Genomic DNA, 11,812 nt, shown 5'->3' on the forward strand with positions numbered 1-11,812 from the left:
TCAAAAAAATAATTTGAAGCCGTAATTGTGTTAAAATGAGAAAAGCATTTAATAGATATTACAAAAAAGCTCTTACAGGTTTAGAACGACACGAGGATGGGTAATTAATGACAGAATGTCCATTTTTGGGTGAACTATCCCTTTAATGAGTGAGTCATTGAATCATTCCTTCAACCGATTCGAAAAACGAAAAAAGCTTTGAGGCGGTGGTCACACTTTCCCAGCAGCCTGTTTGGCTTTGTTGATCAGTTTATGCAGGAATGAGAAGAAGAACAGCAGGTTATCGTATTCTCCTGCATACTCTGAGAAATAGTGGCTGTGCAGGTCCTTCAGAAAGTAGAAGATGGCCTCTATCGTAGCCAGATATGTGTCCGGACAGCCTTTCTGATGCCGCCAAAAACAGGTTCTTCTGCTCTTCAGCTCCACGTGGGGTAAAGCTGTGGAGAAATAACATTCGTTCAGTCTGATATAAACAGAAGAAACTGCCAAAAACTCAATTCAAAGAGTGAACATCGCAAAAAAGCCCAAGCTACCAAACAAGTCAAGAATTAATACCATCATGTTTTATGTGTCATGTTTCTTGTTTATGGATTATCCAGTATAACATTTGTGTTTTAAGTTGATTTGTACTTTTTGTGTATTCTCCCCTAACTTGTTACATTGTGGCCAAAAATAACCAGCCTATATATCTCTCAATGTTAGCAAATATTAGATTAATTTAAGAAACTTGTTTTCTATCGATTAGCAGAGCTGTTGTATTTCTTTCTGGAACTGATTGATCCAATATAAAAATGTTAATCCAATATTTGGTGATAATAGAGCATCATGAGATTTTTTGGGGGAATTTGAGAAAGACCAAATTAGGTGCAGGATTTCCAGCAGCACGAGGCAAAGGATGAGTTTTGCAGCAGATATTGTAATTGGACACTGAAGAAGGTCAGATTTCAGAGAGAAAGAAACACACAGAGAGATGAGAGAGTCTTCTGCACCTTGAAGACGCTCGTCTGTGATGATTCTGGTGGTCTGGTTCCATGTGCTGTCGATGAACACCACTCTCTGGATCGGACAGCTGTGCGTCTCGGGATCTGCGTCGCTCACCTTTAACCTCTTCACTCTGGGCTTCCCGTCGGCAGAGAAATGCTCCCACAGTTCCTCCACCGTCATGGCGTCAGGACCGGGAAACACCAGCACGATCTGCGTGTGTGAAGATGTCAAAATAGCTGAAAAACTAAGTTTGAATTTTGTAAATAAATATGACCAACATTCTTATTATATGAATTTTCAGTTTGTTGAAATTACATTAATTTTACATGGCTTTCTAAACATGCAGCTCTTGTGCGAGACGCGAGCGAAACGCCGATAGATGTCCCTCAAGAAAATGTGATAAAAATGTGTTCTTTGTGAAAGCCTTCAGTTGGTTTTGGTTTTTAGAAAATAAAATATGTGTAGGTTGTGTTTGATTACGAGATTTAAATGTTTGTCGACTCCATTAAATTTTGAGAATCAAATGTTTGTCAATTTTCTTTGATTACGAGATTTTAATATTGTTAGGTTTTGTTCAATTTTGAAATGTAAATGTCGGTTTTGGTCATTTATGAGATCTAAATATTGGTTGGTTTTGTTTGATTTTGAGATTTTAATTTAGTTTAATTTTGTTGGATTACAATATTTAAATGCTTGTCAATTTTGTTCAAATATGAGATTTAAATGTTTGCCATTTTGTTCCTTTACGAGATTTAAATGTTTGTCGGATTTGTTCAATTACGAGATTTAAATGTTTGTCGGTTTTGTTCAATTACGAGATTTAAATGTTGGTTGATTTTCGTTTCAATTACGAGATTTAAATGTTTATCTGATTTGTCCAATTACGAGATTTAAATATTTGTCGGATTTGTTCAATTACGAAATTTAAATGTTTGTCGGATTTGTTCAATTACGAGATTTAGATGTTTGTCGGTTTTGTTCAATTACGAGATTTAAATGTTTGTCGGTTTTGTTCAGTTATGAGATTTAAATGTTGGTTGATTTTCGTTCCAATTACGAGATTTAAATATTTGTCGGATTTGTCCAATTACGAGATTTAAATATTTGTCGGATTTGTTCGATTAAGAGATTTAAATGTTTGTCGGATTGATTTGATTACACGATTTAAATGTTTGTCGGTTTTGGGCAATTATGAGATTTAAATATTGGTTGATTTTTTTCAATTACGAGATTTAAATGTTTGTCGGTTTTGTTAAATTTTGAGAAATGTTTGTCAATTTTGTTTGATTATGAGATTTAAATATTATTAGGTTTTGTTCAATTTTGATATATAAATGTCGGTTTTGTTCATTTACGAGATCTAAATATTGGTTGGTTTTGTTTGATTTTGAGATTTTTAGTTAAATTTTGTTTTTAAATACTTGTCAATTTTGTTCCTTTACGAGATTTGAATGTTTGTTGGTTTTGTTCGATTACGAGATTTAAATATTGGTTGATTTTTTTCAATTATGATATTTAAATGTTTGGCGGTTTTGTTCGATTATGATTATGATTATGGGGAAGTCGTGGCCTAATGGTTAGAGGGTTGGACTCCCAATCGAAGGGTTGTGGGTTCTAGTCTCGGGCCGGCAGGAATTGTGGGTGGGGGAGTGCATGTACAGTTCTCTCTCCACCTTCAATACCACGACTTAGGTGCCCTTGAGCAAGGCATCGAACCCCCAACTGCTCCCCGGGCGCCGCAACATAAATGATGAACACTGCTCCGGGTGTGTGCTCACAGTGTGTGTGTGTGTGTGTTCACTGCTCTGTGTGTGTGCATTTCGGATGGGTTAAATGCAGAGCACAAATTCTGAGTATGGGTCACCACACTTGGCTGAATGTCACGTCACTTTCACTTTTTCACACTTTCATCTTCTCTGCACTGATGTTCTCTTTTTCTGCAATTTAATGAACAACACAGCAGTGCTGCATCCAGGTGTGCAACTGGATAGATTTACAAAAACACTAATACAGTGAGACTTACATCATCATCACGTCTCTTGCATCACTGATAAACTTCCTGACGCACACCTTAGATCTGAATGCAGCGTTATTGCATTCGAATGTGGATTGATATTGTAAATATGATGAATATTCAAAATAAGTATTTGCATTTGACAGCCCCATGGCTCACGTTTTCTGCGCTCTGGTCCAGCTCAGGGATGCAGGGGTAGGTGTAGATGGTGACGTCTCGTGGCGCCAGCAGCTTGGCCTGCACCGCGGTGCTCTTTCCGTCCGTCTCGTTGGGATGCTTGATGATGTCGATCTTCACCGGCAGCTAAAACACAGCAGACATGAGCTTTAACAAACAAACTCTTCCAAAGGGTCATAAAAGGAGATGTTTATTCATTTGATAGCGATGTGTGGCGAACATTAACTGAAAGCCTCGCGAGCCGTGAGTTCCCCTCAGGAATCTCCAGTGGGTTTTTAAAAAAGTGGTTTTGGATTTATGGAGCGAGTCGTGTTGTAGAACATCTCTTCCAGTAATACTCACCGCAGAATTAATTTAACTCGTAAATCCAAAACCACCATTCTTAAAAGAGTTAATTCCTCGAGGAACTGTGAAGAACTGGGGGTTGGTCCACAAATTAAACTCAGAACAGCTCTATTTGTGCACATTTAAATTCAGCTCTGCTTCTCCTTATCCACCTTATGTTTAATGTAAAAACGAAATATTATTATAAATATAGTTTGTAGCACAAGTGGTTTAACAGTTTACTGTATATGTTACTGTACTAGTTATAGCCTCACACATTTAATTTTTAATTAAATTTCAAAGAATAGACTGAAATCAAAACAATGATTTTTTTGCTCCCTCAGATTCCAGATTTTCTAATAGTTGTATCTCAGACAAATATTGTCCTCCGAACAAACAACACATCACTGGAGAGATCATTTATTCAGCTTCAGATGATGATGTAAATATTTTATGACTGGTTTTGTGTTCAGGATCACAATATAAATCGCCAGGATGAATGATGATGTTTTCACGCACCTCGACGCTCGGGACATCGCGCGTCTCCAGCCCGACCAGCGCGCAGCAGCTGTAGCAGTAGAACATGCGCGACGCGCCGCATCGCGAGCACTTCCTCCGGCCGACGCGCTGCGCGGCATCCAGCGGGGCGTGCGACGCGATTTGCAGGCCGCTCAGAGCGTTGCTCTCCTGATCCGACATCGCCACAACAAAACCAACGTGTGCACCGCGCACCGGAAACACTACCGCGCCACAGGAAGCAGGAAGCGCAGCGGCGGGCGGTTTCCTAGCAACAGACGCGACGCTCATGTTTTAGATGTGTTTGTGATCTTTTGAATGCCGTGCTTCATTAATTCTGCAGGAGATGTGAGGATGTGTGTAACCATCTGAGAAGATCTGAGTGTTTCTGTCTGAGGATGAGCTTCATGTGTACAGAAGAGCAGGAGAACTTCACCTCTGACCCTACAACAGGACAAACCTGCCCATTTCACCCCAATATGTGTTTATATGAGCAAAATGATTCTCATCTGAGAGCATGTCTATTAAAATTAATTCATACAACTTTAAATTTTAAAAACATCTCTTAAAGTATTATCAAATGAAAATATAAAAAATTTTCTTTACAACAGAATTTTTAAGAGACTTCAAGTGTTTTTATACAATTTGTAATTATATTTTTGTCATAATTTAAGAAAAATGTATTCTGCCTATTTTTTTCTCTCGCTCAATTGTGATAATTATTTCATAAAATTAGTTAATATCTTTTATTATCTTTTTTTTTTCTCAAGGAAAAATATCTTGATTTTTATCTATCATCTTGTAAAAATAATGTAAACTGATTTTATAGATATATAGCATTAGGGTAATGAGATTTTGTGCATTAAATTCTGTGTGTTTTACTTGTCATGATGCAGTAATTCTAAAATAAGTTTACTTAGTTTGGTGTTTTTGATGTTGGAAAGTGAGCCAGTCGTGATCTTGAGGGATTTTGGGGCTGTTTCGATGTTCTCGATGTTGTTTTGGGCTCTAACAGATCCCCTTCAGATCCAGGGCTGTAAAGTCGCTTCTGCTTGTATTTGTGCGCAGATATACTGAACTCATGCTCTGTGCTGAAGACAACAAACAAACCCCAGATAAACAAGAGGCAAACACACTTTTAAGATAAAACTCAAGACATATTCATGAAATGAAAAGTGAGTAAAGATTCACAGACGGTGATGAAGACCCAGATGATCCTTTTATCTGATGAGTGCTCATGTGATTTCAGTGTGAGGCCGTCAGCCGCTGCTCACCTTCACAACACGGTACAAATTATACACTATATCCAACTTTACGTGACTTGGCAGAAAAGATCACCTACACTAACTCTGTCTGAGTCAGAGGAGTGTGTGTGTGTGTGTGTGTGTGTGAGCAAGTGAAATCAACGATGAAATATTGATTAGATTGTAAATAATTTAATTCAAGTATAAAGAGGGTGTGTGGTGAAATGTGAGACTGAGATAATGATCCTAAGAATCCCAGTTTTAACACAAAAGTCTTACTGTAAAACACTGTGTTCAGAAATTTACTGTCGAATGTCAGTTTTTGTCCAAAAAATGGATGGTTTGTGGGATTCAAGCGTCAACGGCTGTGGTCTGGAGTCATCATTATGGTGATTAGTGTTTGACAGAGAATGTGGACCTCAATATCTGGAGATGGATCTTCTGCCAGTCGTTATAATGTTGAACAGAGCGAATCAGATCCATGCAGTGATTGATGTTTTCTCTGCTGTATTAACATCCGTCGTGTGTCCAGATAAAGACCACAGCAACAAATCTCACAACACACCACTGCATAGAAAGGAACAATATACATGTTTATTGAAATGAATCTATAATCATATAAAACCTCCGATTTCTAGCAGCAAATGATAAACTCCTGCAAACTCTGTATGTTTGCAGCATAGCGATCCAGAACACAGACGGTTCACTGCGGTCATGATCTCAGAGCCAGCGACACATAAATATCATAAATAACACAGCAACACATGGACACGATCGCATTCGAGAGAAACTCTGAGAAACGGAATACGGTCACACTCCCACGTTAAAGCATCGCCTCATCGTGTGTTTACCAGAATGATGCACGGTGAAAGTGTCTCAGTACGAGGGCGGATGGATGACGGGAAGGAAAATCATTAGGACATTGGGATGGAAATTATGAAGACAAACAGTATTTCCTAGAACTGATGGATCACTCACTGACGTCAATATCAGTCACATAGATCCAAAAAAAAGTCAAAATGAGGCAAACGTAAGGCAACTGCTGTTATTTTCTCACTGAACTGTAGAAATGAGAAGGGAATGTCTCAAAATAAAATCACAGCTCCTCAGGATCAATGTTGATGGGATGTGAATGTATTTATGCAGTATAAATGGAGCGATATAAACTGTGATATACAAAGAACAAAGCAGCGCTGCCGTATTTAATGAGAATGGTCGTCCGTATAAACACATTGCAGTGTTTTTTGGGCTCTAACGGTGGTGAAAGTGCCATGAACATAAACATCTCTCTGAAATATAAAAATAGCTTCATCTCAAAATATAACTGAGTCCAAAACACTTTCATATATGAACATCTTTTACCAACTGCTTCTTGAGTATGTGTGTGTGAGTGTGTGTGTGTGTGTGTGAGAGTGTGTGTGTGCATGTGTGTGTGTGAGTGTGTGTGTGTGTGAGTGTGTGTGTGTGTGTGTGAGAGTGTGTGTGTGTGTGTGTGAGGGACAGAGTGAATGTTTTATTGACAGAGTTTGATGAATAAGACGAGTAAAGCAGAACAGATGCAGTAACAGATCTCTGGAGCTCTTCACGCCGGCTTCTTCTTGTCTTGCCTGCACCTCATAGGGATGAAGTGAGAAGAGATGCTCTCTTTCGTCGTCTTCTTTCCTCTCAGCGGTCGGCCCTTCTGTGACAGAGAGATGAACATCTCTTTGCCGTTTTTAGTCCATTTGACAGACGAGTACGCTGTGTAGTAGTTCTCTAAAAACACTTCTTTGAAGTTGCAGCTGTCGTTGTAGTCTTTCTGTCCGGAGAAGAAGAACAGATCGTAAGGTAGGACAGAAGCGAGATGCACTGCATGTGTTATATTTACTCTTCAGTGAAAGCTGAGAGAGAGAGAGCGTTAGCTGGAGTAATCAGATTAACTGCTGTTTGTTGTGTGTTTGCAGGAAGGATGGCTTTATACTTTGCCCTGTAACATTCCGGTGCGGTTCATGGAAATATAATACTGGCTCTTCAGTCCTTTTATAGCCAACACGCCGCCCTCCGAAACCGTCCTGATCTCCAGAACACCTGAAACACAGACAGAGACCGGCCCGAACACATGAACACACGCTGGTTTAGATAGACACATTTACAAACTAATAAAAATGACAAATACTCAACAAAATGACGGTAACACTTTACTGAAAGCCTTTATGTAATGCATTGTAAAGAGGGTTTAATGCATTATAATTATTGGTAACTTTATTTTATAGTGTCCTTGTTACATGAACTCACTATTATAATAACCCCAATAAATGATGCATTATTACATGCAAGCAACTCTTAAGTCAAACCCTAATCATGTAGTAAGTAGTACAAATTACAAAGGACTAAAATGTATAATTACACTGAAACAAGGACATCTTAAAATAAAGTGTAACCTAATTATTAATTATTGTGAGTTTTAATGCATCAAATCTTGTTGTCAATAATAATAACAGAATTTAAAATGCTTAGTGTAACAATGAATCGAGTGTTATGATGTATTCATGAGATTGTATGATGCATTACAAGGCATTAATAATGCATTACATCTTATTTTATTCTGCATTATACATAAAGGCTTTAAGTGTTAACAAAACTTAAGTTAAAATTGACATGAAAGCAGAAAATAAAATCTAATTTAAAATATTAACAATAACACTGACCTAAATAACAGTCAGAGTTAGTCTGTGGCAATTATTATAAACTTTATTTGGGAGTTTATGGGGTATTTAATGGTTTAAAGGTGACATAGGGCATTTTGGGGGTGTTAAAATACTTCTGTTGTGTAAATTATTGGTAACACTTTAGAATAGGTAACACCTATTAGTTGCTTATTAGCATTCATATTACTAGAATATTAGCCATATATTAGTGCTAATTAAGAACATATTAATGCCTTATTCTACTTGACCTTATTCTACATCCCTAATCTTACCCAATACCTGAACCTAACAACTACCGCACTAACTATTATCAGCATCAGATGGATTGATGATGATCTACAGTGAGTTAAAGCTCCAGTTGCACAGATATTTGACAGCTGAAGCATCTGTTAGTTGTGTTTGGATGACACTGCTCTTGTTGTTTTGAGTGTGTGTGTGTGTGTGTGTGTGTGTGTGTGTGTGTGTGTGTGTGTGTGTGTGTGTGTGTGTGTGTGTGTCACGTGTGCTGTAATAAGCTGCTGTCACGGCACAGCTCTGTCAGAACCTCAGTACTCGTCTGCTTCTCTCTCCCGCGGCGCTGGCCGACCCTCTCTGACCCTCGCTGCATGTCTTGCATGCGCTCTGTGCGTGCAGTTGTCGGCCACATCTGGCTGCATCAGTTTTTCTTCTTTTCAGCGCCAGCTGATGCAATCATTTTCCCTCCAGAGCAGAGATGCATGCCGTCACGCCAACACGACCACTTTCTTCTCAAACACAACTGAGATTACCAATAACCAAACACGCCAGAGGCTGACCATTAAAGTGAATAATCAATTATTTAAATATTAGTTTTATCCGTTTAATAATTTATTATGTATCCATGCACACAACATCAGCCTCCAGTCTAATTTTCTTGTTGTTTTGACGCTCTCTCCACAAACTAGATTGCACTCACTGAACTGTACCTCCATTCTGACCACATCTGATAACTTCTGACCGATGCGTCCTCTAACGAAGAGTTATAAATACCCCCCCACCCCCCCACCCCAAACACCTGTTTCTCTTTACGTCTGTCACTTCTCATCACATTTCCATGAGATCTGCTCATAATTCCACTGGAACCCTGACCAGCCGACACACAGTGGGAAAACACTCTGCTATAACTTAAAGGGATAGTTCACCCAAAAATTTAAAATACTCTATAATTTAGTCACTCTCAAGATCTCCGAGGTTTATGACTTTCTTCTTCCAGATGAATCCAGTCTGAGTTATATTTAGAAATGTCCTAGTCAAAAATGTATAATGGCAGTGAATGGGTGTTATTTCTCAACAGTCCAAATAAGTGCAATAAAAAACATCCATCCATAATTGAAAGTGCCTCACACAGCTCCGAGGTGTGAGTAAAGACTTCCTTCACCAAATCGATGTGTTTTTGTTAGAGAAATATCCATATTTAAAACTTTCCAAACGGTAATCTCTAGCTTCTGCTAACTGTCGTGCGTTCACAATGGAACGCGGTTTCGGCGGATGACGTAGGATGAAGTGACGAACACAGAAGCACAGAGAGAGAGAGAGAGAGAGAGAAATAAAACGCCAGTCACGAATTAGAAGCACAGAACAAGGATTTGTAAAGAAAAATGTTGGAGGATTTTTATATAATATTTTCCTTTGCTCCTGTAAACAAATGTTGGTTCTCGCAAGACTAGCTTATTCTCACCGGAGATTACACTTCGCAAAGTCCTACGTCATCCGGCGGAACGGCGTTCTATTGTAAACATACGACAGTTAGCAGAAGCTAGAAAATACTGTTTATAAAGTTTTCATTATGGATATTTTATTACAATAATGCATTGATTTGCAGCAGGAGGCCATTACTCACCCCTCGGAGCCTTCTGAGGCACTTTTTATTATGGATGCATGCACTTTATTGCACTTCTTTTGGACTGTTGAAAAATAACACCCATTCACTGCCATATATAAAGCTTGGACATTTTTAAATATAACTCCAACTGGATTTCTCTGAAAGAAGAAAGTCATAAACCTAAGAGATCTTGAGGGTGAGTAAATCATTTTTGGGTGAACTATCCCTTTAAGAGGCCTTTATCAAAAATTTTTTTTTTTTTTTTGAGGTTTAGACACATTGTTTTAGATCATAAAAGCAGCCCAAATGAATGTATGTGTAAAGCGTCAGCTAACATTAACAAATGGTAGCCGTGCAGGGATAAGTCTCCTGCTCTTACTGTAGCCGTTGTTGGGATCCTGCGTCCCGTTGATGTTCCCGAACTCATCGATCATCAGAAACCACTGCGTGCCACTGTAGAGGCGTCGGATCCGGACGTCCCCTCCCTCCATGTAGTCGTAGTTCCTGGTGTGGCGCTCGTGTTTGGAGCAGTCGGTCACAGACGCCGCATCACACACACACACACACACTCGGATGACCAGCAGCACCAGCCACAGTCCACACACAAACTCAGGCCGTTTCCATCGCAGCGTCCATTTGTGCATTATACTGCGTTTCTCAAGGAGTTCGTGATCCACATACTGAAGGCAGAACTCAAGCTGTGAGATCCGCTCGGACCCTTTCCCAGTACAATCCTGGCGTGACCTCTGACCTCCAGCAGAATCTCCTCAGAGCTTGAGGAGGCAGCGGTGTGTTCGTTTCTGCTGTTGATGACACAAATCAACAAGCAGATGCTTCACACGCTGTCCATTCCTGATGAAGACAGGACACAGGTCAGTTCCACAGTAATCAGTTTAATTGACCTATAACACAGACTGTACGTGTGTTCAGTGTCTATCAGTGGTTCGACATCTAGAGAAGGGTCATATATATAGGAAGCATAATAATCATAATAATGTGACTCCATTGATGTAACTATTTGAAAATCTGGAATCTGAGGGAGCAAAAAAAAAATAATCTAAATATTGAGAAAATCATCTTTAAAGTTGTTCAGATGAAGTTCTTAGCAATGCATATTACTAATCAAACATTAAGGTTTGATATATTTACAGTAGGAGAATTACTAAATATCTTCATGAACATGATCTTTACTTAATATCCTAATGATTTTTGACAAAAGAGAAATGTATAATTGTGACTCATACAGTGTATTGTTGTCTATTTCTACAAATATATATCTGTGACACTGATGACTGCTTCTGTGCTGCAGGACACTGATAAAATACACAAAGGATCCCTGAATTCCTCTGAACACTGATCTAAATGAATGGTTTGAATTGATCAGTGTCGCTCTGTTGCTACTTCAGGTGTTTCAGTATCACTCTGTTGTAACATCGGATGACACAGATTCACTCTATCGCTACTTTAAATGATTTAGTATTGCTCTTTCTCTAATTTAAACATCTCAGTATTGCTGTATATCTACTTCGTATGTCTCGGTAGTGTCTCAATGTTGCTCTTTCTCTCATTTGAATGCCATAGTGTCACTATTTCTACTGTTTCAGCATCAACGTTTTGTTATTGCCCCATTTCTGTTTAAAATGTCTCAGCTTTGCTCTATGACACTATATTCACCTCTGTTTTGCTCTGTCTAGTTTCTGCCAAATTGATATATTGTTTTAACATCCTATGATAATTCTTTGTGAAAACAGTTTTTAAAGTGACTTACTTGAGCCTCCAGACTGTGTTCTTCAGTCCTGACGAGTGCAGAGAAGCTTCCAGTGTGACGCACAGAGAGGGAGTTCTGGGGCCGCCCGCCTGCGCTCTGCATCTCTTCTCCTGTTTCTGATCGCTGTCGAATCTCTGATAAAAGCCTCCTGCTGACCTCACTTCTCTGCAATTACACAGCAACCACTCAGCTGTCACTGGGATGCTGCCGCGGATCTCTCTCTCTCTCTCTCTCTCTCTCTGTATCTCTCTCTCTCTC

General features: G+C 39.1%; 2 protein-coding genes across 2 annotated transcripts; both read right to left on the reverse strand.

Moving 5' to 3' along the window:
* Positions 1 to 25: 25 nt before the first annotated feature.
* Positions 26 to 4,253, reverse strand: dtwd1 (DTW domain containing 1). The gene is made up of 4 exons (XM_052583110.1): positions 4,019 to 4,253; positions 3,158 to 3,301; positions 990 to 1,194; positions 26 to 437 (listed from the first exon to the last, which is right to left on the reverse strand). The coding sequence occupies exons 1-4, from the start codon at positions 4,196 to 4,198 to the stop codon at positions 211 to 213; spliced, it is 756 nt and encodes a 251-aa protein (XP_052439070.1). The 5' UTR covers positions 4,199 to 4,253; the 3' UTR covers positions 26 to 210.
* A 1,578-nt stretch (positions 4,254 to 5,831) lies between these two features.
* Positions 5,832 to 11,812, reverse strand: LOC127977898 (fibroblast growth factor 7-like). Its single transcript, XM_052583111.1, has 4 exons — positions 11,555 to 11,812; positions 10,166 to 10,638; positions 7,220 to 7,326; positions 5,832 to 7,057 (listed from the first exon to the last, which is right to left on the reverse strand). Exons 2-4 carry the CDS (start codon positions 10,428 to 10,430, stop codon positions 6,842 to 6,844), a joined length of 588 nt encoding a protein of 195 aa, XP_052439071.1. The 5' UTR covers positions 10,431 to 10,638; positions 11,555 to 11,812; the 3' UTR covers positions 5,832 to 6,841.

The sequence above is a fragment of the Carassius gibelio genome, chromosome B18, assembly GCF_023724105.1.
Source record: "Carassius gibelio isolate Cgi1373 ecotype wild population from Czech Republic chromosome B18, carGib1.2-hapl.c, whole genome shotgun sequence".
In the NCBI taxonomy this organism is placed as follows: domain Eukaryota; kingdom Metazoa; phylum Chordata; class Actinopteri; order Cypriniformes; family Cyprinidae; genus Carassius; species Carassius gibelio.

Coding starts and splice junctions, on each gene's coding strand:
- dtwd1 (XM_052583110.1), bottom strand. CDS start 4,198: ATGTCGGATCAGGAGAGCAACGCTCTGAGCGGCCTGCAAATCGCGTCG. Junction 3,302..4,018: donor GCGATGTCCCGAGCGTCGAG/GTGCGTGAAAAC, acceptor GCTGTGTTTTAG/CTGCCGGTGAAGATCGACAT. Junction 438..989: donor CACAGACGAGCGTCTTCAAG/GTGCAGAAGACT, acceptor ATTTCTCCACAG/CTTTACCCCACGTGGAGCTG.
- LOC127977898 (XM_052583111.1), bottom strand. CDS start 10,430: ATGCACAAATGGACGCTGCGATGGAAACGGCCTGAGTTTGTGTGTGGA. Junction 7,327..10,165: donor GGATCCCAACAACGGCTACA/GTAAGAGCAGGA, acceptor TCTGTGTTTCAG/GTGTTCTGGAGATCAGGACG. Junction 7,058..7,219: donor CCGGAATGTTACAGGGCAAA/GTATAAAGCCAT, acceptor TTCTCCGGACAG/AAAGACTACAACGACAGCTG.